General features: G+C 46.3%; 1 protein-coding gene across 3 annotated transcripts; it reads right to left on the reverse strand.

Annotated features, from left to right (window-relative positions):
- Positions 1 to 663: 663 nt before the first annotated feature.
- Positions 664 to 26,322, reverse strand: LOC116443231 (histone-lysine N-methyltransferase SETD1B-like). 3 transcript variants are annotated; one of them, XM_032107265.1, is made up of 2 exons: positions 20,023 to 26,322; positions 18,188 to 18,227 (listed from the first exon to the last, which is right to left on the reverse strand). In XM_032107265.1, exon 1 carries the CDS (start codon positions 25,636 to 25,638, stop codon positions 24,592 to 24,594), a length of 1,047 nt encoding a protein of 348 aa, XP_031963156.1. In that variant the 5' UTR covers positions 25,639 to 26,322; the 3' UTR covers positions 18,188 to 18,227; positions 20,023 to 24,591. The 3 variants fall into 2 exon arrangements, with proteins under 3 accessions (XP_031963157.1, XP_031963156.1, XP_031963158.1); XM_032107266.1 differs by lacking the exon at positions 18,188 to 18,227 and adding an exon at positions 664 to 2,201.
- Positions 26,323 to 27,148: the final 826 nt, after the last annotated feature.

Consider the following 27,148-nt stretch of genomic DNA (forward strand, 5'->3'; position numbering starts at 1 on the left):
TTTTCCCCGGATGTCAAGGATAGCACAATCTTGGTGTTAGTTTTGCTTTGTCTTCTCTTTGTGGCCTGCACTGTGTACACCATGCTTGGTGTCACTACAGTGCTTGGTATGGTACAGCGTCTTCAGGAGAAGGAGAAAAGAAGCAAAGCAACAGGCACCATGTCTATGCGAACCACCACTAAGCCAGAAGGACAGCCCAAGCCTGTAGCAGTTGACCCCGTTCAGAAAAAGAGATCCAAGAGCAAATCAGTCTGCTTAGTGACCGATGAGGTGGTGGCTGGACCCTCGCACCCAGCAGAAGAGGCAGAGCCGGAAATCATCACTCGCTCTCTATCCCTGGGTGAGCTGCGAGACCTGCAGAGGGAATTCACCTGCCAGGCGAACGAGTCCATCCTGACCTGGCTGCTCCGCATCTGAGATGCTGCAGCCAATGACACCATTCTGCACGGAAGTGAGGCCAGGCAACTGGGATTGCTGTCCCAAGATGTTGTCATTGACCAGGGGATCAGGAGAAGCCAGGAAACTCTCAGCCTCTGGCGGCAACTGCTGGCAAGTGTAAGGGACAGGTACCTTTGTAAAGAAGATCTCCAGGTGCACCAAGGAAAATGGAGCACAATGGAACAAGGTATTGGATGCTTAAGGAGATTGGGGCTGTGCTGGAGATCATTTTCTCAGAAGACGAGAGATTCTGTAAGAGCCCAGATAGTGTCCAGTGCACATCACAGATGTGGTTGGGATTCGCACAGCTTGTGATGCCTTATGGCACTACCTAAAAACAGAGGCCGACAAAATTAAGAGAATAAAAGTGGTTTTATTTATTGAAGGGCCTTCAGGTACATTTAGGGCAGATGAAGCTCCCCCAGGGGCTACACCCAAAAATGGGAAACGGGTCATGGGTGTAGGAGAAAAAGAATGGGCTGCAGGCAGCCTCGACCTTGAAGAGTTACAGCTATGCTGAACCACGTGTTTCTACTAAAGACCAGACACTGGCTGACCCTCTGGCAGGTAACTTATAAGAAATAGGAGAGCACCCCAGAGGAGGACTACTAAGAAAGCAAGCAGGACTGAAGCAGCTTTAGGTGATAGCAGTCTTCTTTGTAGCTCTGGACCGAGAGTCGGTTTTTTGTTTACCGTCAATTTAGGGCAGACGAAGCTCCCACCCAGGGGCTACACCCAAAAATGGACAACAGGTCACAGGTTTTCATACTTTTATAAGTTTTGTCCATTTGCATATTGGGGGTTATCTTCCAATTACAGCTTCAGGTAATGAAGTCATTCATCCCAAGTTTGCTCCCCCCCAACTCACTTTTGTTTACATTTCTTGGGGTCTGAGACAGTAAGGTGTCCTTGATTCCCAGGCCTAGAGAGGAATTGTTTTGTCTGACCAAAATAGGAGAACAGCAGCTAACAGGCTATGTGGAGTTTAGAGTTATACACTAAAGAATTGCAGGATTACAAATACATGAAAAATATAAAAACTAAAATCCTAAGGTTTAATTCCCCCCTTTTAGAGACCTGACAAGACCTCTACCTTGTCAAGTCCCTATTTTAAATACCTACCAACGGGATATATCTAACAACAGTATATATCTAACAATGGTAATGTTTTGCACAGCTGGCTATCATGCAAAAAAGAGTTGTGATTACAACTATTATGATCAGTTCTTTAATCCAGGGCCAGTTTGGTAACCATGAGGTGAGGGTGTGGAAGATACAATCGAAGTTCAATGTGTTATCTTTGAATGCTATCTAATGTAAGATCTGAGTTTGTTCCCAAATTGTAGACAAATCTTTGCTGATCCTTCCACTTTGATCTACATGTCAATTGTTGGCATTTGAATACAAATCCATCAGTTTTCTTATGAAGAGCTTTGTATAAACTTTGGACTGGAATCATTTGTAAATTTTGGTTCCAAACCTGAGTCATGGTTACCAACTGTATAGATAACAAGGACAGAAGAAGAACCATTTATGCCACATCATCCTCATTTGTATCAGTCTCTGTTTTCCCAGTTGTTTCAGGAGCAGAGACGTTCTTAACTCTGGAGTAGTGGATCCAGGGTCCTTTGCCAGCGACTTTGACTGCGGTGAGGGCAGTCAGCAGAATGGTCCTCTCCACTTGGCCTGTAGAGGATCACTGTCCCACCACTTCACATAGACCCAATCTCCAGGTTGGAAGGGATGTGCAGGTGTGTCCAGTCCTATGGGTTTGGATAACACAATGTAATTCTGGAGTTACTGCAAAGTCGAACCTAAAGCCATTAGATGTGGGTGAGGGTCCGTAGTGATGTAGAGTCCACAGGCAGGTGCAAAGGAGAGCCACTTTATTGCAAAAACCTGGCCTTTTAAAGAAGTTAGCCGGTTATCAGTTACACAGTTTTAAAGCATAACAAACATAATTCAACCAACCACCATACACCATGATGTGTACACACGATGATTATATAACATGTTTTTCTACCCCTAATTCAGCTGTGGTTCTTTCCCACGGTTCTTTTCTACTTAGCTGAAGTAACAGGCCTGAGCCATGACTTTACAAAGCCTTCCCTTTATAAAAGCTTTACTTATCAGTAACATTTCCCCCTTCTTTGTTTATGTGTTGCACAGCTAAAACTGCACTGGTAAAGCCATTATCTTATTAAGGCTACTATTGATCGTTTGTTGCACACAAGATAAAGTACGTGGGATACCTATCACAATCATTAAGAACATACCAAGGATAACTATGCCATACATTACTAAATGTTTAAGCCATGCCCCAAAGCCAAGGTTGTCGAGCCATGAAGACACCCCCAACCAATCACCCTCATCATGTTGCTGTAGCTGTTTAGTGAGCTGCTTAAGATTACTGATACTCTTGTGAATGGAATCTGAATGATGAATTAAGTTCATGCAACACATGCTGTCAAAATCTTTGCACCCATGGCCTTGAGCCGACAGCAAGACGTCAACGGCTGCCCTGTTTTGCAGTGTTGCATGTCACACTGATTTAACATCAATTAGCATTGCTGAAAGAGCGGCACTAGTGGCATTAGCTTCCTTTGCAAGCCATCCTTTGAGCTTGTTTAAAGAGGCCAAAGCATGAGCAGTACCAATTGCTGGTATTAAACTGGCAGAGATGCGCTCTGCAGTGTTCCAGGAGGTTACTGTTGGATCGCACTTCTCGTTAAGAACCTGAGTGCTGTGTCTAACATGACGCTGTGCTGCAACAATTAAAGCAGTCTGATTTGGATGAAACAAGGTTAGTTGGCCAATCGTGCAAGGTCCACCAACAACTTTGCCTGGTATACTTTTCCAGACATGCTCCCCACATATTAAGAACAAGTCTGAGGGGAGAGCAATAGTGCTGATGCTGGATGTCCGTTGACTTTCCAAGGTCCAATTACACCACAAGGAAGTGTTACTGAAAATACCTTTAGGAGACACATCAAAATTAACACTGTTCACATAACCGTCAAACGTATCATCAATGTAAGCATAGCGAAGCGCGCCAGGTCCCTAGCATATCTAGTTCCTGTGGCTGCGAGGGCAAAGCTGGAAAGTCATGCATCCTTCTTAGATCTTTGTACCATGTCTCATCCCATCCTACGTTCTTTCTCCAGGTGTCCTGCCACCACCACCTGGGCTGCAATATACCTGGGGCCATGCAGTTTTACTGCATGCTTTCATTGTACAGCTTACCAAAATGCTTCTTGCCAATGGGTACCCCTTTACCAAGCACGTGTCAAAGGGATCACTAGGGGTTGTCGTAGAGATGCACATAGTCTTGGTGTGCGTAGCATTAGCAAGAGTGATCCATACATTTGCGCTGTCCAGTGTCGGGGGTAAGACACTTGCAGTGTCTTCGCTAATCAGGATGATGCAACAAATGGTCGCACACCCCATGAAGGAACCCATTTCTCGTGGTGACCTGTGGAGACACAAGCATAACCCCTTCCCCACGCCAGCAAGTCTAAAGGTCCTGCCCACGGCTGTGTTACTGGTCCTTTACCATCGCCTGGGATGAGCATTTGTATGTAAAGAATATTGCCTTTCACATGCTGTTTGGCCAGCTTCAACTCGATTCAGGAAATTGAGAACATATAGGGCTTTTGCTAATCTATCATGTGGGCACTCCAGCTCCCCCTTCTTTTGTTTTTCAAGCATAGTTTTCAGTGTTCTGTGGGTACGTTCAACAATTGCCTGACCAGTGGGAGAGTGAGGGATATCGGTGTTGTGGGAGATACCCCATTGCTGTAAGAACTGGCGAGTCCATTCAGAAGCATAAGCAGGGCCACTGTCTGTCTTTATAGTGTCTGGGAGGCCCAAAGTAGCAAAGCATGTGAACCAGTGCCGAGTAACATCACAAGCCTTTTCTCCTGTGTGTGCAGTTGCCATTAAAAAATGTGAGAAAGTGTCAACAGTTACATGAACATATTTTAAACGACTGAATTCTGGAACAAACATCAGTTTGCCAGACAGAATTGGCAGTCAGGCCTTGAGGATTGACACCCTCTGCCAAAGGAGCAGGAGCAATTCCACGGCAAGAGGGACACAAAAGCAGAATGTCATGAGCTTGCAAGGAGGTTAATTGAAATTGCTTTCATAAAGAGTGTGCATTCTGATGAAAGAAGTCATGAAATAGCTTAGCCTGAGCAAACTTATTAGGCACAACATTTGGCATGACAGTGAGGTCCACACGATTATTACCTTCCATGATAGGTCCAGGTAAACCTGTATGAGAACGGACATGTAGCATATAAAAGCTGTTGTTAATTGTTGTTAAGCATATGAAAGTCAGTTGTTAATTAAAAGCCACAGTGTACTCAACTATGTAAATAAATGTGGGTTATGAACATATTGCAAATACGAAGATTCCAGATGAAAAACTACATTAGCAGCATATGCAGAATCAGTTACAGTATTGAGCGGTTCCTGTGAAAACAATTGAAAAGCATAGCGGATAGTGGCTAACTCTTAAGATTTGCACTGAAGCATTGTGCACTGTCAGAACCCTTTTATGCCATTGGACACAGTCACCCTTACACCATACTACTGCAGCTTTGCTGGTTCTGCTGGATGCATCTGTAAAAACAGTCATTCTGTCAATGGGAGTTATACTGCAATGGCGTTTTGCATGTAAAGGGGGGCTACCCACCTCCATCCACAGGCGATGTGAAGGGTAGTGGATAGACAATTGTCCTGAGAAGTCTGCAAGTGCAATCTGAAAGTTAGTGTCCTCTGACAACGACCATGACAAGTCATCTTTGTTCTCAGGCACATAGATTACAGGTGGATCCTGGTCATTGAGTGTCGCTTGAGACAGACACGACATACACACACACACCAACAGCTCCAAGTAAAAAGCCCACTTTAATACTACACAGCTTCTTTTATACAGTTTCTTAGCATTTGTGTTACATGTTCATTGGCAATTAGCTTACTACAATACAATATTATTGGTTGCCTATAGCGTGCACACACTCTTGCTACATATCAGCCAGTATCCTCCCTTCTGCAGCTGCCACATCCTCTTTCTGTTGTTTTTGCTTCTTGCTTCTGTTGATGTTGCTGTTCTAAGGGGTACAAACTGATTGTGTCAAGGTCAATGCCTGTGAGGCCTTCAGGCCAGCTGTTGGTTCTCACAGGTCCCCTTTTTTGTTTTTCAACTATAAATTTATGGTCCTCTGCAGGGCCCTTCACAGAAAGGACAACAAACATGGCACATGGAGTAAAATAAGAAGGATAACAATTACGACTAAACATCCCATTTTAATGAGGTCTTTGACCCATTTAGCAAGTTGCCAATTACCAAACAAAGCACTGAACCAACTGGACTCATTCTCTTCTCTTAATTTTGAAACACTTGTAATTCTTTGATACTAGCAAACACTGATCTGGAGTGGCCAGAAAGATTCATACAGCACATGTCATCAAAGTCTTCATAACCATGTCCATGTGCTAACATCAGTTAACAATCCTGATAAAGAAAGTGAAGCAAGGCATTAGTCTGTTTAGCAAGCCAGCAGCCTAACTTAATTAACAATCCTAATGCTTTTCTAGATGCTACTCCTGGGGCAAAAAGGGAAACTAAAACACGCTTTTCTAAATTCCAAAAATCAAGGGTGTCATTGCAGTCTCCTGCAAAAGGATGCAAGGACTGTGTGTCACGGGTTACATGTGTGTAATTTAAAAGCATAGTTAAATTTGGGGTAAGCATAGTAAGGCAACCAAAAGGACATGGTGCACCAATAGCACATGAAGGTAATGCAGGCCAAGCTCCATCTCCACAAATTAAAAATACTCCTCAAGGTAATTTGCTTGGAAATTTGTCTCAAGGGGCTTGATAGTATGTAACATTGTTGTGATTTAAAACATAATTGCACCATGCTGAGACATTCTGAAATATGGAATTTTCGGGTGACACATTTTGAGTAGTGTTACAAAATGAATCACCCTTGCACCCATGTTTTGTGTAATTAAAAAAGAAGCACGCTTGTGTCATTATTGACCCCAGAATATCTATTTCTTGTGGCTCAAGGGGGAGAGGAAGTCTGTCATCCCATGTGCCAATGTTGTTGATGCACTTTTCCAGGGTACTGTTACAAACAGTTTGGGGAGCATGGCCACTGGCTTCTTGAACTATTAAAAAAGGTTCAACAGGTACTCCAACTAAACATGTGCGAAAAGGTGATTGTGGCCTTGCAAGAGACATACATAAGGATGATTGGTTCAAGGCGTCAACAAGGGTTACCCACACATTCCCTCTTGACATTGGAGGTAACATGGCAAGTCCTTGCTCTGTCTTAATCCAAAGCAGAACTATGCAACAAATGGTCCACACCGTCATCATCTTCTGAAGTTTGCCTGTTGGTTTCTGAAGTTTGCTTGTTGGTTTCATGACAATTTTGATGTTGCAAATCAGGGTGAACACACCTCGCAGGTATCCACTGGACACCAGTATCTGTGGAAACACAAGCATACCTGTGTCCCCAAGTGACAAGGTCCCACGGGCCTTCCCACCTGTTAGTGATTAAATCTCGTACCCATACTTTCGCTCGGGGTAGGTGCGTCTCACTTGTAGACTGTAACAAAAAAAAATTATTCAGAAGCATAGGATTATTAGAATTTGGTGGCACTGCAAGATGATTAATTGTGTACAAAGCTTTTGCCAGCTGGCTCTGTGGGGTTTATCCACACATTCCCCCTTTTTGTTTTTCTAAAACATGTTTCAAAGAACCATGAGCACATTCGATAATAGCTTGACCAGTGGGAGAATGGGGAATACCAAATTTGTGGGTCACACACCACAGTTGTAAAAACCACCGCATCTTCTGAGAGACATAGGTGGTGCCATTGTCAGTTTTTACAGAGGAAGGCATGCCCAAACCAGCAAAAGCCAGTCACCAATGGGCAATTAGCATCATGACTCTTTTCTCCAGTATGCACGGATGCCCACATGGCAGAGGAGAAGGTATCAATAGAAACATGCATATATTTGTAATGACCAAATTCAGCATAATGGATAATATCTGTCTGCCAAATTTGCAAGGCTTGTAAGGTTCTGGGGTTGAGGCCTGCTGGTAACAGTGTGGCAAATCCCTGACAATCAGAGCAAGAACTAACAATGTCATGAGCTTCAGTAGGCATTAATGAAAATTGCTTCTGCAAGGTACTTGGGCTTTGGTGGAAAAGTTGTGTGAGGCTTTGGCCTGTGCTATTTTGTCAGGTTGAGGTGTCATCCATGTGGGATTGGCCAATTTGACAGCTCTGGCATTACCTTCCACTATAAATCTGGGCAAATTGGCGTGGCTTCTTATATGTAAAATGTAATAGGGATGAGTTTGGTTCTGAATTGCACACCACAAAGTTTTCAATAATGAAAAAAGGGCATCATTGTTAACTTCCTTTAAAAGTGAGCAATCAAGTCGTTGTGTAATGTCTGCAACATAAGCAGAATCAGTAACAAGATTCAATGGTACATGAGGAAAACACTGGAACGCCATAGCCACAGCTCTTAATTCTACTAACTGGGCAAAGCCTGACTCATGGCCTTTCAGCGTCTGCTACCCAGACTCGTCCCTCCAGGTGACAATGGCTTTTACCGTTTTTCCTGATCCATCAGTAAAAATGGTGAGTCCTTGCAGTGGCACATGACTGTTCTTTGGCAGTAAAGACAAAGTGGTTGATTTTGCCAATTGCAACCATTTGTGGCTGGGCAAGTGATAAGTGATCTGCCCTAAATAGTTTTGTAATGCAATTTACAAAGGAGCACTGTGTGCAAAACACCATTCAAAATATTCCTGTTGAATGGGAAGTACAATCTTCACAGGATCTTTGGCCATCAGCTGCAGGCATCTCTGCCAGCATTTGATGATCAACTGAGCAATCAGTTCAAACAACATAGGTGCTGTTTTCTTTGGCTGGTGGGGCAAAAAGGCCCATTCTAACATGTGCAAGGGATCAGACCATTGATCACTCCACTGGCCAATAGTACCTGTAGGGTAAAAATCTGGGGTAACAATAAACACAATGATATCAACAGTAAGGTCCACTTGGTAAACCTGACAATTCACAATTGCCCATTCCACTTGTTCCAAGGCTTGTTTGGCCTCCAGGGTTAGTTGCCTTGTCGAGGCCAAGTCTGGGTCACCTTTAAGAATATTAAACAATGGGGATAACTGCGCAATGGTCAACTCTAAATAGGGTCGTAACCAATTTATAGTACCCAAAAGTTTCTGTGCATCATTCAAGGTGTGAATCCATTTCTGAAATTGCACATTTTGTGGCTGTATCGTTTGTTCAAGTATTTTCACTCCCAGATATTTCCAAGGGGGTTGTTGTTATACCTTTTCTGGAGTTACTTGCAAACCATAATTTTGCAGTGCCCTAAGCAAATGTGGTTGGATTTGTAACAAGTCTTTTTTCATGGGAGTTGCTACCAGTATATCATCCATATAATGATAAAAATAGGCTCCAGGGAATTGTTTGTTCCCTAATTGTCGGCAAGGCTTGTGCGACATACCATTAACAAATAGTTGGGCTATCTTTCATACCTGGTGGCAACACTTAACATTGATATAGTTTTACAGGTTCATCATGATTGACAGATGGCACTGTAAATGCAAATTTTGGAATATCTTTCAGATGCAGCGGAATGGTAAAAAACCAGTCTTTTAAATCAACAATCAGTATGTCCCATTCAGCAGGTATCATTGTAGGGGATGGCATTCCAGGCTGCAAAGCACCCATGCTCTCTATCACTGCATTAATTTGGCGTAAGTCATGGAGCAGCCTCCATTTCCCTGATTTCTTTTTGATCACAAATACAGGTGTATTCCAAGGGCTCATAAATGGTTCAATGTGTCCCTGTTGTAGTTGTTCTTGAACCAGTTCATGAAGGGCAGTTAATTTTTCTTTTGAGGGGGGCTACTGATCAACCCAGACAGGTTGTTCCGTGAGCCACTGTAAAGGTAGCATAGGGCGCATAGGGTACTTTGCGCCCTTCTGCACAGTGGCCCCAATCAAAAATTCGTCCCCACTCTCACCCTCCAGGCTGCCAGAACATCTCGTCCCCACAGATTGAGAGGTGCCACAGTGATGTAGAGATGGACAGTTGCTGTTTGTCCTTCTGGGTTCCTAATTAACACTGGTTTTCCACTCAGGTGGCTTTGTGTGACACCCCCAAGGCCAGCAACAGCAGCCCCCACAGGCATGGTGGGCCACGAGGGCGGCCATGCCATAGCAGATATGATAGTAACATCAGCTCCAGTGTCTATTAGTCCCCTGATTTTTACATGAGAAGGAGTCATTCCTGGCATAGTTAAAGTACAAACCATTTGTAGCCTCTGGTCTGATATGTTTTGAGTCCAGTAGACCTGAGGTAGTCCTGTTGATCCAAAGCCTTGATCTCCTTGTAATCTGGAATCTGTTATCGAACACAAGACTTAAAAGGAACGAGCAATATGAGTTTGAGCAGGTATAGTAACAGAAGGAGTGGACACCATAGCATGTATTTGTCCCGTGTAGTCAGCATCCACAACCCCTGGATGTACAAAAATACCTTGCAATGTCGCACTCTATCTCCCTATTAATAATGCACTTAGTCCCTGTCCCATGGCTCCATGTGCCTCTAGGGGTACTTTATGTGCCTTCAGCAAGTGTAAAGTTACTGTGTTGGTGGTGGAAACATCCATGCCAGCTGATCCTCTCATCCTCCTGATGAGTTGGTTGCATAAATTTGTATTGGGTGTGTTCCCTGGGGAAGTGTTTGTGTCTGTGCGCGCTTCCTTTTCACGCTCTTCTTCCCATTTCCCTGCTCTTTGAGAGGTTGCCCATTTGCATGGAATTTAGATTTGCATTGCTTTGGACAGTGTCCTGGCTTTCCGCATCTATTACAATTTCCTGCCCCAGGCGTTCCTTTTGGGCTTTTTGGCACACCAAATGACTGATTTTTTGTGGGGACAATTAACTTTCATGTGACCTTGCTGTCTGCAGTGGTAACAGTTGTGGGTTACTCTGACTGCTGTGGTGAGGAACTCTGCTAACATGGCCATTTGGTAAGAGGTTGTTCCTACTTTAGTGCAAGCATTTATCATTTCATCCAAAGTAGGATTTTCTTTTGGCTTCTTCAATGGCTTTCCTGCAGTCATCGTTTGCATTATCCCATGCCAATTACAGTATCAACTGTTTTTTTGCATTGCGATTGGTGATTTGTTTTTCCATGGCATCCTGCAGGCATTTAACAAATTGCATGTATGGCTCTTGAGGCCCTTGTTTTACTGTTGTGTACCGCTGTGTAGGTTTCAACAGGTTTGCAACTCTCAAAAGAGCCTTGCATGCCTAAATCTCAAGATTGGGCTAAAACAAGAGGATGCAGGTGAGCCTGCAGCTGCGGATTATCAACAGAGGCCAATCCCATCAGCTGGGTTATGCCTGACCCCCAGCAAGAGTCATCTTGTGACAACCTTAGGTTAGCTAATGACCAAATAATCTCAAATATCATATATTGAACTGTAGAACAATGCAATTTTGCTATTTGTTTTATATCAAAGGGAGTCAGTTCTTCTGCAGCTAAAAACACAAGCATTTTTGCTACAGCTGGGCATCCCAGACCATGTTTCGCAGACAGCTGGCGTAGTTCTGAAAGCACTTGCCATTTAAAAGGAGCATGTTGATCAGGTGCTTGTCCACAGCCTCTGATCACAGGGAATGCTCCTCCAATTGCCCCCCCAGAACTCAACTGACTATTCACAACAGGAGATTGCATGGGCACAGAAATACATTCTGCCATTTCAAAATCTCCATTAGCAATTGCTGTTGTTTTCATATGTTCCCAAAAACTAATTGGGTCATAAGCAGATACAGTTACCGATACTGGTTGCGTAGCAAACACCTCTTCCGGAGGATGGGTAGGTGGGCGGCAGGGAGGTCCTTCCATGCCTGGCTCTTGCAAGTCTATGAGCAGAGGGGGCTTGCTGGGCCATTTTGGTCACACCAGTGGAACAGCCGTATCCAGAACATTGGCAGCAGGGGGAGCTGTGGGCATGGGCTCATCTTCGCCATTGCTCCATTCATCCGCAGGCAAGGGTGGATAAAGAGGATTCACAGGAGCAGGGGGGAATAGGGCATTCTGGTCTAGGGTTCGTAGGTGGCACGCAGCCAGGCGGTTCAACACAAGGCTCATGAGCAAACTCGGCCAGCGCCCCGTTACATGGCCTGCCACTGGCTTCACCTGTTTGTGCCAATGTGGAGCTGCCTGCCTCTTCCATTCGCCCTTCCACCCCACTTTGGCCTTCCGCATCTGTGGAGTTCTGCAGTTCTAAGTCCCATTCATTTTTTACCGCTTTTAAAGTCTCCAGCACCACCCTCCAGGTGGTCATAAAATTTTTGGCAGTCTCATTGCCTCGGGAAGCAGAGACAAAAATAAGCTGTCCGACTCTCTCCCAGGCTTTTACACTAAAAGCATTCTCAGAGGTAGCTTCCAAGCCCTGGCTCTGGCAGCACAGCAACAGGGCCTTCAAGGTATGCTTATCATACTTAATACCATGCCTGCCTAACATAAGTATCCAAATATTCACAATTGCCTTTTCTTCTTGGGATACGTTAGCTCCCATTGTCCCCAGCGGCTCACTGCATGGGTTGCAGTTACACGTCCACACCGTAGCAGCTCTCCACCGCTGCTCTCCTTTTGCTGGGCTCCGTCTCTGCTACTCGCCCTGCAGCCTTCTGTGGAGCAGTTGGATCATGTCAGGGTCACCAGATGTCGCTGTTGAGACAGACACGACACACACACACCCCCCAACAACTTCAAGCAAAAAGCCCACTTTAATACTACACAGCTTCTTTTATACAGTTTCTTAGCATTTGTGTTACATGTTCATTGGCAATTAGCTTACTACAATACAATATTATTGGTTGCCTATAGCGTGCACACACTCTTGCTACATATCAGCCAGTATCCTCCCTTCTGCAGCTGCCACATCCTCTTTCTGTTGTTTTTGCTTCTTGCTTCTGTTGATGTTGCTGTTCTAAGGGGTACAAACTGATTGTGTCAAGGTCGATGCCTGTGAGGCCTTCAGGCCAGCTGTTGGTTCCCACAATTGAGCATCTGCAGCTATCGTGGCCTTTCATGATTAGCTGCACAAACATGTCATTGATAGTCCATACAGTCTTTGTCGCTGTATGAGGTAAAAATAGCTACTCTAGTACATGCAAGGAATCACTGTCATCAGCAAACCACTGATACAAGACTGTACAGAAATCACAAAGGTTGAAATTTACTAGCCACTATAGCAAGAGAAATGGGTTTATCTGGGTCCCATCTCCAGCCCTGACACTTCTCCAGTGCCTGAGCACAATGGTGAAGGGCCTTCTTAGCCTCTGGAGTTAGCTGTTGGGAAGAGTTGAGATCAGGGTTACCTTTGAGCAAAGCAAACAGGGGGTGCAAAAACTCTGTGGATAAACCTAGAATGGGACATAATCAGTTCAAGGAACCTAACAATTTCTGCAAATCCTTTAAGGTCAAGTTGTCCTTGAGTTTTACAGGCTGAGGGCAGATAGTCTGCTGAGTAATTTTCCACCCTAGGTAATGCCATGGGGCCTGCTACTGCACTTTCTCAGGTGCAACGACTAATCCAGCTGCTTGAACTGCCTGAATGACAGCCACCTGTATGGAACACAAAACAGAATGGTTTTTGGCTGCAAGTAAAATATCCATGTAGTGATATACGGTTGCCTCAGGAAATTGGTGGTGCACAGGTTGCAGAGTAAGGTCCACCACTCTGGCATATAGTTGGGCTGTTGCACATGCCTTGTGGCAAAACTGTCCAGTGATACCTTTTCATTGGCTCTGCATGGTTTAGGGTGGGCACTGAAAAGGCAAAACAAGGTGAATCATCAGGGTGCAAGGGAATTGTAAAAAAGCAGTCTTTTAAGTCTATGGCTATGAGGGGCCAATCGAGAGGTATCATCTCTGGAGAGGGAAGTCCAGGTTGGCTCAATGACCACATTCACAGCCCGCAAGTCATGCAACAGTCTCCATTTACCACTTTGCTTGGGTATGCAGAATACAGGAGTGTTCCAAGGGCTGGAAGATGGCTGTATGTGCCCAAGAGATAGCTGTTCATCTACGAGTCACTGTAGGTTTTGTAGCTGTTCCTGATGTAGGGGCCATTGAGAGACCCAGATGGGGTCATCTGTCCTCCACGTGAGCTTACATATGTTCAGTATTTGTGTTTAGAATGGCTGTTCAATGGCCCCTATGAAAAAGAGTGTGACGTGAATCAGGGTCTATGCTCACAGTGGTTCCAAACTGTCCGCGAACATCCTGTCCCCGTAATGTACATAGTACTGGAGCAATGAATGATGTGATGCCGGCAGTTTTCCCGTTGGGGCTGAGAACAAGGCAAAGGTGGGCACTTTGCCGAGGGCATTGAAGCCCTCCTACCCCAGCCAGAGTCGAGGCGGGGTCAACCATAGGCGAGTCATTGGGTCAGTCACTGCTCTTGAAAATGGAAACATCAGCCCCGGTATCAACAAGGCCTTTGAATTCCTTACCATTTATAGTGCAGACCATGGTCAGCTGAGCTGCTGTAATAGTGCTTGCCCAAAAAATTTGAGGCTGGCCAGTGCTGCCGAATCCAGCAGTGCCACGCTTACCTTTTCTGCCTAGGGTTGTGCTGCAAAATGGAACAAGCTGTTCCAGATGCTGGCCAGCAGGCATAAAGGAAGGTGCACGGGTGTCCAGAGCATAATCCATATTTCACCCTCAAAGTTGGAGTCGATGACACCAGGTAACACAAAAAGTCCTAGTTTAGTGGTGGAAGAACATCTGATCAGCAAAGCATGCATATTATTGCCAATAGGTCCCCATACCCCCGTAGGGACTAAATGAACCGAGGTGGTCTCCAGAGGCACTGGCTGGCTGATGGCCAGGTCCAATCCAGCACTTCTGGAGGTTGTGGGGACGAGCTGGCTTGCCAGATGCTGCGCTTCACATTTGTTTGATTCTGTGGGGGCCGCGAGCATGCCCCCATGGTCAGTTTCCCAAAATTGCAGGCTTACTTTTGTGGTACTGTAAGGTGATTGATTGCATACAAAGCTTTTGCTAGTCGGCTTCAGTAACCAAATTCAAAGGTTCCTGTGAGAATTGTTGAAAGCCATGGTAACAGCTCTTAATTCAACTAACTGAGCAGAGTCTGACTTGGATTGGTGTGTCAGTCAACCACCACAAAGGCAGTGTAGGATTCTGTGCGCCCTTACGCACGGTGACCCCTGCTAAAAATTTGTCCCAATCTGTACGCCCCAAGCTGCCAACACATCCCATCCCCAAAGGTTACGGGAAGTGGTAGCAACATAAGGCCTAATCGTAGCTGTGTGCCCCTCTGAGTCCTTCACCACCACAGGCCGTTCGCTTAAATAGCTCTGTGTGGATCCTCCTACTCCTGCAATGGCCGATCCCACTGGGGGTAAAGGCCATGAGGGAGGCCATGCAGAGAAGGAGATGATAGTTACATCAGCACCCGTATCAATCAAACCTCGAAGCTGAATCCGGGGTGGACAGGTGTTCGGCAGGATCAGGGTACATGTCATCTCTGGCCTTTGGTCAGAGATGTCTGAAGTCGGGAAGGCCTGCGGAAGTCCTGTAGATCCACTGCTGTTATCTTTGTTTGTTCTATCCTGGGGACACAAGACTTAAAAGGCACTAATTTAGCAAGGCAAGTCTTTTCAGGAATAGTTACAGGGGGTTTTTGCGTGGAGACCATAGCGCAAATCTGACCTTTAAAGTCAGCATCAATAACTCCTGAGTGCACTAAGATTCCTTGATGGGCAACGTCAGGTTTTCCCACCAGCATTGCACTGGATCCCTGGGCTAAGGGTCCATATGCGTCCAAGGAAACCTTATAAATACCGCTAGAGTCTAAGATGACTGCGGCTGCGGTGTGGACGTCAAACCCGTCTGATCTGTGGGTGCCGTCTGATCCCTGGGTGCCGTCTCTAGGGTGGCTGGGTAGGCCTGTGCCTGTACCTGTGCCACTCTCTGGGGGAGCGACTGCATCGGAGAGCAATTCCCGCTCCTTTCACCCCGGCGGAAGTATCCCGACAATGGCTGACCATCGGCATGAGTCTGGGATCTACAATAGTCCGAGCAATGCCCTGGCCTGCCACACCTCTTGCACTGAGGGATCGGTGTGTTCTCTTTTTGGCTTGGCTTAGGCTGCTTCCATTTTTTCACCTGTTTTGGTTGCTTTGGTTCACAACCAGAAGATGCGTGAACAGGCTGCAGGAACCCAGCCAAAGCAGACCTTTTCTGGTTCCCAGATCCCACCTTAGCGCAGGCTTCGACCATGTCTGTTACCTCAGGATCCCCTGGTAAGGCATCTATGATTTTTCTGCACTCCTCGTTTGCATTATCTCTTACTAACTGCCTTAACAACAACTGTCTTAACCCATCATCCTCGACCTGCTTCTCAAGAGAGGCAGCAACTTTCTCTGCAAAAGAAAGGAATGACTCTGATTTCCCTTGAACTATTTCAGTATATCACTTTCTGGGTGCTGACAACTCTATGGTTTTCAACAGGGCAGCCATGCCGACCTGTTGAGCTTGCTGCAGGATGCTAGAGGACAAGGTACCCTGTAGACTGGGATCAGAGAAGGGACCAGTCCCCATCAAAGTATCCATTCCTGCTGTCCGTCTAGGATCGGCAGCAGGGAGCTGCATATTCCCTAATGCAGCCTTGTTGGCCAGCTTTCTCCAGGTTTTCTCAAAAACTGTAAATTGTACAGGTTGAAATAGAATTTTACCTAAGTGTCTGATATCAACTGGAGAAAGCAAATCTGTATTTATCACCCTTATTATCTGCATAACCTCAGCAGAACCTAGCCCATATTGTGCCACCTTGGATTGGAGGTCCTGGGCAACTTTCCAAGCAATTACCTCATGCTTATCACGCTTGCCTGAATTTGGGAGAGCCTTATACACTGAGGAAGCTTGGATCTCCCCTTTTGGGGAATCCTTACCATCCTGAACTTCTGGCACAGCCTGCGGATGAAGTGTAACAGCTTCCCGGTTACCCCCAGAATCCTCAAATCTATTTGGCATTCGAAGTGTTTCCAGTAACCTCCAGTCACCCTCCTCCAACGCTCGCATCTTAACTGACTCTAAGAAGCGACTGTAATGGGTCGGACGCACTGTTACCGTGCAGTCCTGAAAGGTCCAGGGGCGAGACCAGCACAGCCTTTTCCTTTGCCGCGCGGCTACAGCCGCCTGACGACCTGGGGCCAGAGCCTCATCTGCCTCACTGCCTGATGATGAGTCATCAGGCAAAGGCAACTCTGAGGTGCTGGGAGTGAACAAAAATGGACGAGGAGGGGCACTTTGGCTAAGTTCGCTAGAGGCAAAACAGACAGTACCGACTACAGCTGGCTGCGCTGCAGTTTGGACAGCAGCTTCTTTACAGGAGGCCACCTCGGCCAGTCCCGACTGAACTGGTACTGGAGCTGCTGCCGCTGTCTCTGGGGCTGCAGCCGCGCCCGGCGCCGCCGCTGGCCCTTGCTCTGCGGCCACGTTCCGCGCCACCGCCGCTTCCAGGTTTTCCTGCGGCAGCGCTACTTCCGGGTTTGGCACTGGCCGCACCGCTTCCTGGTTTGGAGCCGCGGCTCCCGTGGGCAGCGCGGGCAGTGCTGGCGGCGCGGGCTCGGCGTGCCCCGCACGGCAGGGTGGCTCTGGCATCCACAGCAGCCGCTCTAGCAAGCTGAGCAGGTCCTCCAGCCTTCGGGATATGTTCAGTAACTCTGTCAGCAAAGGCAGATGCTGTATTAAAAGGTCAATGGCTCGGTTCTGCAGCAGTGCAGAACAGTCCAGCGCCAAGGAGGGCAGCGGACCACACCCAGGCAGTCTCGGTGCAGTCTCGCCCGGCGCTACGCCGGCTAACAAGGGACATCCGGGCGATTTTGGCTCTGTTGGTGCATACACAACCGGGCTAGGAGCCGCTCTGGGGGTCCAATTCGCTAAGCCGCTAATTTGTGGCCCTGGATAAGCCGTGGCTGCCGCCGAGCTGAGCGGTAAGGCAGGCTGTGCGCCCTCCCGCTGCCCTGACCCACCCACCTCTGCTGGCGCGGGGTCCCTGGGGGCCGCAGAGTCCTGCGACTGTGCAGGGCGAGGCGGCACAGGCTCTGCCTGTGGAGCCGGGGGGGTTTTTCCGGATCCACCATCATTTGCCCCGGAAGCCCGGTCAGCGGGGTCCCCCTCGGACATTCCTCTGTCACTCATCACTGAAATAGACGATCCAGCTCTGCTGCTACAGTCAAGGTCTGTCAGCAGAAAAAATAACGAACGCCAGGTTTTGTATAATTCTAACGTTGCTGGGTCCCCAGTCGGGAGCTCGTGTCGGACAGCACGGCCAAGTTCCTGCCATAAGGCAAAGTCCAGGGCAGTATCTCTGTCCATGGAAATCCCTTTTAAGGTAGCCCAATCTAATAACTCCCGAACTGAGTTTTCAGGAATGGAGGTGTGCAATATGCTAAACACGCATTTCCAGACCAGTACCACAGCGTCGGTTTGTGAGCCGCTGTTCGCCATTTCTCAGTCCTGTTGGACTTCCTGGTCCCGGAGAGGAAGGGGAACAGCGTACCTCTGGAGGAATTCGGCTTGGCTCGCAGCAGCAGGACACGTCAGAGAGTGCAGATCACGTCGGGCAGCACCAAATATTACTGCAGGCCTGGGCCCTAGGGTATATCACCGTGTCCTGCAGCCATAGGGAGGAGGAAGAGAGAAGATCCAGGAGGCAGGAATTGTGCAGCAAGATTGATTTATTTAATTATTTTACAAACTCTTTTATAGACTTTTTTCTTCATAGTCTAATTGGACAAAGGATCAGCCACCCCTTGGGGGTGGTTGGCTAAAATCCTAAAACATCCATTGTCAAAATATTTTTCTACTATACCATAAACAAGACTTTTCAAGGTTGCAGGTGGCTTTTTGTTTTTGCAGGTGGTGGTTGTTTACATAACTCTGCTACCTCTTCTGTGAGAGAGAAAAGTCTCTCACGGACTTAGAAAATAGCAAGAAAATCCTTGCTAGCAGCATTTTTGTATCTACACCTTTTTACAGTCATCACTGACATTCTCATATGTGAGTTGTCACAACAGATTTTTCCGTGTGTCCTCATCATCAACCTGTCAGGGTAACGCAACCTGCAGCCTGTCCATAAATGTCGTGTGTGATTCCATGGGACCCTGTTGATTTCTAGTATAAGAAATGTTAGCGTTCTTGTCTGTCACTGGAATCCGCTGCCACGCCACAATAGAAAAGTGGATAATGAGGTCATAAATGTCATGCAGATAGTTTGTCTGTGATCTGGCATGTGCAAATGCACCGTCACCGGTTAACTGAACAACAAGTACAGGAGGATTCCTTTGCTGCAGATGCCCTGCCTGAGCCATGCAGGACTCTCGGTAATCCGAGAACCAAACCATATACTGTGTCATAGTTAAGATCATTTTCATTATGTTCTTCCAATTAGCAGGAGTAAGAACATAGGCGGCACTTATGGTCTCTAAGAAAGCAATGAGATGTTCAGGAGATACACCACTCTCCTGTGCTAGCCTCTGTAGTTCTCTCACAACAGAGTAATATATGTCTTTGTAAGCTGCTAGTCAACCTTGTTCATAGACAACTCAGTATGCAGTAATAAATGAGGGGTCCCGGTCCTGGTTCCCTGTGGGTATAGTTGTACCACTTGAGCATTTAAGGGTGCCGGGTCTGCAGGACAGGGTGATTCAGGATAGCTATCCAAAGTAATTATCTCCCCAGGGGGTGCCATAGCCACGAAGCTGGCCAGCGGCTCCTGGCAAGTGCTAGGTGGGGGAGTCCTATCGCCTGGGGGCCCAAGAGGGAATAGGGGAGCTGCAGCATTCCAGGAGCCCAGCAAGGGTGGAGGGCTACAAAGAGCCAGGGGGGTATCCATGCCCAAGGGGCCAGTACCGGCCAAGGGGGCTGCCATAAGCGAAGCAGCTGTGGGCAGACTTGTGTTGGGGGGGCAGGCAGTGAAGAAAGTACTGTGGGTGGAGTAGGCAGTGCAGAAGCAGCGGTTGTGGGAGCAGACCGTGGAGGAGCTGTAGCACTCAGGAGAGCCTCCGATGTGGGGGAGGCAGCATGCAAAGAGGCCTCACTGCAGGAAGGGCCGCCGGCAGAGCCAGAGGTCTGGGGGAGGCATCCTCCAAGGGCAGCTGAGAATGCGAATCTACGTATCTGTAAGAGTTGCTATAATAATTCCCCAGGTTGTGAAATGCCTGGACGCAGATGCATTGCCAGCGCTCACAATTTCAAAAAGTTCGTGTCCTAGTGCCTGCCAGGCATCTAGCTGAAAAATACTGGCTGAGGGGAAGTCTTTTACATGCGTGGAAATCCAGTGCAGCAAAGCAAGTAATTTAGCATCAGGAATGTCTCTGTTCTGCTGTTGTAAAAGCTGCTGTAAATTGTCTAGGGTCTGCTTTTGCTTAACTGACAGCTTTGCCCCCATGATCTACCCCGCTGCTCACCTTAAAGTGATGAATGCGTGTGCTGAGATGTAGTAAGGTGAAGGTGAGGGTCACTTGGGGTGGCTGGGTCTGCTGCCTGAGTCCACTGTCGGAATGTGCTGCCTTGGGCCGCTCCTGGGGTCCACGGGCTTCGGTCTCGGTCGTGGTATGCTCTTTGCTGTAGGTGGATCTTCTGTGTTTGGGCACCAGCTGTGGGTGAGGGTCCGTAGTGATGTAGAGTCCACAGGCAGGTGCAAAGGAGAGCTGCTTTATTGCAAAAACCCGTCCTTTTGAAGCTGTTAGCTGGTTATCAGTTACACAGTTTTAAAGCATAACAAACATAATTCAACCAACCACCATACACCACGATGTGTACACACAATGATTATATAACATGTTTTTCTACCCCTAATTCAGCTGTGGCTCTTTCCCACAGTTCTCTTCTACTTAGCTGAAGTAACAGGCCTGAGCCATGACTTTACAAAGCCTTCCCTTTATAAAAGCTTTACTTATGGGTACCAATTAGATATCTCTGTAAATCAAGTTTCCCCCTCATATGAATTTCTCCTGGAACATGCAGTATTTGATATGGCCTGCCATACAATATTTCATAGGGACTGATGTTATCCCTATGCCTCGGTTGCATGCGGATCCTCAGTAAAGCTATAGGCGAGGCCTGAACCCATGTCATGGATGTCTCTTGACAAATTTTGCTAATTTGTGTTTTAAGGGTTCTATTCATAAATTCAACTTTTCCACTTGCTTGGGGTCTGTAAGGTGTATGAAGATCCCAAGTAATTCCCAAATTCTGACTAACTTCTTTAATCACTGTTGCGACAAAATGTGGTCCTGTGTCTGATGAAAGGAACCCTGAAACTTGGAATTATATGATTGAGCAAAGCTTTCACGACCTCCTTGGCTCTGTTAATGCGACAGGGGTAAGCTTCAGGCCATCCACTGAAAGTGTCAACTAATACCAGTATGTATCTGTATCCCTCTTTGCATGGTAACTCGGCAAAATCTATTTGCCAGTAATGTCCAGGAAGATCCCCTGCCTTTGTTACTGCTAACACAACTCTTTTCCTTGTATCAGGATTGATTGTTTTTACAGCAGATTTCACATTTGCTTACTACAGATTGTACAGTATTAGTCACTCCCTTTCCTATGACTAGACTACCTTTTTGAGATGTTTCAAAAAATTTTCAACCCCAAAATGTGAGCTTTCATGGTCTCTTTGAGCTAGCTCCCAGAGGATCAGGGGTGGGACTACAACCTGGTTCGCTGCTGTAACAGCCCATCCATTTTCTATGATCTTAGCTTTAAGGAACTTAATTAACTTGTAGTCTGCCTGATCATACTTTGGAGTGAACCCTGACAGATCAATCTCTTTTAGTGGTATCACTGTGAGAATACCTTTTTCTGCGATTCCTCTTGCTGCTTCATTAGCAAAGTGATTTCCCAATTCTGGAGTGGTTTTCCCTTTTTGGTGACCCTACTGATGATAGCTACTTCTGTTGGTTTTCTGATGCTCTCCAAGAGGGCAAGGATCTGTTCAGCATGTTTGATTTCATTACCTTGAGTGTTCAACAGTCCTCTCTGCTTCCAGATGGCTCCATGAATGTGGACAACACTAAATGCATATTTAGAGTCAGTCCATGTATTTACCTTCTTTCCTTTGCTTGGGTCTAGGGCCCTGGCCAGTGCAATCAGTTCAGCTTTCTGCAATGACACATCTTCTGGCAGGGCCTTGGCCTCGATCATCTTGTCCTGGGTTGTTACTGCATAACCTGTCATTTGCTTACCTTTTCTAATGAAGCTGCTCTCATCCGTAAATAGCTCCCAATCTGGATTTTCTAAGAGCACGTCCTTCAGGTCTGGTCTGCTGGAATAGACCTCCTCGATTGTCTGCAAACAGTCATGCTCAGGCACATCGTCAGTTAAGGTGAAGGACAGAAACATGGCAGGGTTAACAACAGAAGTTGTTTTCAGGGTAACATCTTGTTCCAACAACAGTGATTGATATTCAAGCATCCGGTTGCTGGATAGCCAATGTCCTCCTTTTTGTTCAAGTACATCTGCTATGGTATGGGGTACATACACTACAATGTGTTGCCCAAGGGTGAGTTTTCGGGCCCCTTGAATCAAGATGACAGTAGCCGCCATGGCCTTCAAACACCCAGGCCACCCTTGGCTAACGTTGTCTAGCTGTTTGGAAAAGTAGGCCACAGCCTTCCGTTGGTTTCCAAGGCGCTGCGCTAGTAGCCCCAAAGCAACATTTAGTCTCTCATATGTAAAGAGTTCAAAAGGTTCAGTTAAGTCTGGCAATCCCAATACTGGAGCTGACATTAGAGTGTGTTTCATCTATTTAAATGCAGTCTTTGTGCTCTCAGTCCACGTAATGATTCCCTTTTCGGCTGCTTTTAGTGCTCCATACAGGGGTTTTACCAGTACTCCATAATTTGCTATCCACAAATGACACCAACCTACCATTCCCAGGAAAGCTTGCATCTCTCTCATGGTGTGGGACTCTGGATGTCGGCAGATGGTGTCTTTCCATTCTTTGCTGAGCTGTCGATGTTCACAAAAGCTCTCAAGCCCCAGATAAACTACTGCTTCCTTGGTAATCTGTGCCTTATCTTTAGAAATTCTGTACCCACTTAGTCCCAAAAAGTTTAACAAGCTTACAGTGAGTTGGATGCAGTCACTTCGTGTTTTAGCTGCAATCAAGATAACATATGTTCTTCAACATATTGAAGAATAATTCCTCATGGCTCTTGTCTCCTCCAATCTTCCAATTCCTTTGCCAGCTGGTTTCCAAATATTGTTGGGCTATTCTTGAAACCCTGGGGTAGGACTGTCCAAGTAAGCTGGATTTTTCTTCCCTTTTCAGGATTTTCCCACTCAAAAGCAAAAAGCTCTTGGCTGTTTTTATGCACAGGAATGCAGAAAAAGGCATCCTTCAGGTCTGCGACAGTAAACCACCCTAATTCGTCTGTCAGTATGGTCAAAAGACTGTAGGGATTTGCTACCACTGGGTGTATGTCCTCTCTAATTCTGTTAATTGCTCTTAAATCTTGCACTAATTGATAACTCTTACCATCAGCTTTCTTTATGGAAAGGAAGGGCATGTTATACCTAGACTCACATTGCACTAATAACCCATGTTGGAGGAATCTTTCAATTACAGATGCCAATCCCCTACGACTTTCTAATTTCAAAGGGTATTGGTTTTGCCTTACCAGTATGGCTCCTGGTTTGAGTGCACTACTCACTGTTCTGACTGTTTGGATCTTCCTGGAACATCACTGGCTCACACTATTGGGTTGACAGCATTTTCAACTTCAATGGGGATTTCACCACATTTTTCCTGTATTAAAAGTGCAGCAACTTCGACAAATTTAGTCTCAGGAATTACCATTTGTACACCCCTTCCTTTTTAAATTTTAATTTCTGCTTCCAATTTCTCCAGTAAATCCCTCCCCAGCAATGGCTTGGGTGAGTTAGGCATATAGAGCAATTGGTGAGTTACCCAGTGCTTCCCCTGTTCAAATTTTTAAGGTTGGAAGAAAGGCCGTGTTTCACTTACCCCTGTAGCCCCAATGACACTTACAGCATCTTGACTCAGTTTCCCTTCTAAAGTATTTAACACTGAATATGCTGCTCCGATATCTACCACAAATTCAATGTCATCTTTCCCCAGTTTAGCTATAACCAAAGGCTCTGCTGGGGGAGAGGCCTTTGGTCCCTGGCACTCTGAGTCTTGTCCCACAGTCAGTTGGGGAACTGGGGGTTTCTTCTTCAACATTGGACAGTCATTTTTCTAATGTCCCTTTTTCTTACAATAGGCACACTGATCTTTGTCCAGAGGGGAAGAAGTTCTCTTGGGTGACTTCTCCTGATTAACACTCTTACTAGGATGGTGTCCAGCTTTGTCACTTGAGTCTCTGTTTCAATACACCTTCCAGACTACCTCTAACAATTTACTCATGTCTTGAATCCTGTCTATCTTTTGCAGCTTTTTTCTTATATCATTTGTAGCTTGACCTATAAACAGGAGGGTTAGGTGAGACTTCCCTTTAGTTGAATCAGGATCTAGGGTTGAATATTTGATTGCAGCTTCTCTTAGCCTACTTAAAAAATCAGTGGGAGATTCATCTTGATTTTGCTTTATTATAACTTAGCCCAGTTTAGAGCTTTAGGAATTCCATATCTTAACCCATATACTATGAGATTCTGGTATCATTTTAGCCTTGCCATTTGGTCTGGCACATTAGGATCCCACCCTGGATTACCCAGTGGGAAGACTTCAGCAGCTGTGCCTTGAATGGATCCGCAGGCTATTTGTGCCTCTACAGAAGTTATAATAGCCTTATTAACCATCTCTGTTTCAGTGTGATCAAGCAATGTGTCCATCATAGACTTCAACTCACTCCAGTCAGGGTTCTGTGTGTCAACTGCCCTCTTTAACAAGTTAGCTACTTTGTCTGGGTTTTCTTTATATTTTCCAATGGTGGTCTTCCACTGTTCTAACTCTACAAGAGAGTACGGGACTTTCACATATATAGGCCTTTGGTTACCAACTGCCTGTCTTACAGGGGCTTGTGAAACCAGTTCTTCTTTTTTAGATCTGGTATGTTAGGTACTGGACTACATGCCTCAATGGCTTTCTTTGCTATTTTCCCCCTTTTCCATCTGATCAAAACAGCTGTCTCCTCATCCTCCTCTCCAGAGGAGTGATCTGAGTTAATACTACTGTCCATTTCCATTGAATGTGCCTTGCTGGAGCTGTCTGTGCCAGTATTGGTACTAGGAATTACCAAGCAGGACTTACAACAGTGTGGAGGCCGAGCAGCCCCGGCCCGATAGCTCTGAGGTGGAGCAGCTCTGGCCTTACTGGGTTCTCTGGCGCCGAGTGTGATGTCATCTCCTGCATCTGTCTCTAGGAGAACGGTGCTCCCATGGAAACTTAGGCACAAGTTGTTACCTCTGAGAGTGACAGACATGCCACCCCCTTGCTGGGAAATCCGCTCCCTGCTCTCTCGATCAGAGGTTCTGTGCCCACCCTCTTGATGGGAGGCTCTGCCCTCCATCTCTGCCTTTACGGGTGGTGTTGTTGGCTGCAGGGGCTGCCCCTCTGCCCCTCCGGACCCGGGAGGGGCTGGAGGATGAGGGGAAGGTGGAAGTGGAGGCCAGAGCGAAGCCGGTGAGTCAGCTTTTGCTAGTGTCTCTGTCTCCCGAGAGGGGGGCGGTGGTCTACAAAAATCCCCTTTTTGCTCCCCTTCCTTTTTTATCAGTGGGGGTATCGTCAAAGCCACACCCCCACTCCTGGCCACTTCCAGGGGAGATTGTGGTGGAGGGGGTGGCGGCGGCAGTGGTGGTGGAAGAGGACCTACCACGGCAGGCAGCCCTGCCCTCAGAGAGGGTGCTACCAAATCCATTTCCACCTCCTTCTTGTCACTCACACATGGTAGACTAAGAACAGGCTCCTCCTTCTCATCTTTCTTCCCCTTCCTTCTCAGAAGCATTACGTGCTGTTCCTTCTTAGATCTCTGTAGCTTTTCATCACATAATAAGAGCACAAAAAGCTTAGCATTCTTAAGTTCCTCCAAATACTGAACTTGGTCTATGCAAGACATCAGATTTAATATTAATGCCTCATCTAAGCTGCCAAATTTAGGCCATGTCTTGTTTTTTCTCTAATTTATACGTTGGCCAGGTCTGTCCTGATAGTCTAATAAATTCAATTTTTGAAAGAAATGCTTCTTTTCCCGTTCATCTCTGCCAGTTCTTCAGTATTAAACCTAAAGGGGAATCTTTATGTATTTGAGCTGTATCTTCATGTGAGAAGACACACCCCATGTCTACACTTATAAACAGGAAAAATCAAAGAAATAAAACAAAGCAACCTGAGGACAAACACTAATAAGCAGGGAGAGAGAAAGAATGAGAATGAGGAATGTGCAAGATTCAAACTCCCAACCTTCTGACTAGCAGCGTAGGGCTTAACCCACCACACTCCCGCTGGCCTCAGGCTGAAACTTGCCCCTGCAGTGCTAACTCTGTTAGGAGGGCATCTCCTTTCTGGTCATTGGACTAAACCACTATGAGGAACGGGGAAAGCAACAATTGAAAAAAAACTGCCTTGGACCCTCTCGGATCCCTTCCATGCACCAAACAAAACTGTAAGAGATCTCTTAACACCAAACCCAAGTTCTAACAACAAAACACCACTTTTTTGCTTGCTTGCTTGTGTTTTCTGCCTCTGCTGGATTCTTGGGCTCTGATGCTGCCTGGACTGTAGCCACTGACCCTGAAAGTGCTGGCAGGGGAGGAAGGAGGGTGGGTGGGGGGGGGGGTAGCTGGGTCTTACTTGGTCCAGAGGATTCTCTGGAGGCCTCCTGTCCCTTTGTGGTCGCCAGAAACTGATGCCTTATGAGACTACCTAAAAACAGCGGTCAGACAAAATAAAGAGAATAAAAGCGGTTATATTTATTGAAGGGCGTTACGGTACATTTAGGGCAGATGAAGCCCCCCCAGGGGCTACACCAAAAAATGGACAACAGGTCACAGGTTTTTATACTTTTATAAGTTTGGTCCATTTGCATATTGGGGGTTATCTTCCAATTATAGCCTCTTTACAGACAGATAATAAAAACATTCATCCCAAGTTTGCTCCCCCCCAACTCACTTTTGTTTACATTTCTTGGGGTCTGAGACAGTGAGGTGTCCTTGATTCCCAGGCCTAGAGAGGAATTGTTTTGTCTGACCAAAATGGGAGAACAGCAGCTAACAGGCTATGTGGAGTTTAGAGTCATGCACTAAAGAATTGCAGGATGAAAAATATAAAAGCTAAAATCCTAAGGCATCACTTGGACCAGAGATATACTCCTGTTACATAGTGACACTGCAATGGAGGGAAGGAGAGGACAAGGTGGGTGTGTTGGTCAACAAACTAAGAATTTACGAGATGTTGGGGTTTTAGGAGTTCTCCTTCTGTTTTCTTTTTCTCTTAAAGAATTTTCCCTATACATGTTGCCAGGGGAACAAATTACTGGGTGATTAAGAAAAACAAAAGACCTGGCCACAGCGGGAGGGGTCCATCTGGCTAGTCTCTTTCACCTGGGCTTGTGGGCTGTCAGTTTCCAG

This window comes from Corvus moneduloides, chromosome 4 (assembly GCF_009650955.1).
Source record: "Corvus moneduloides isolate bCorMon1 chromosome 4, bCorMon1.pri, whole genome shotgun sequence".
Lineage (NCBI taxonomy): Eukaryota > Metazoa > Chordata > Aves > Passeriformes > Corvidae > Corvus > Corvus moneduloides.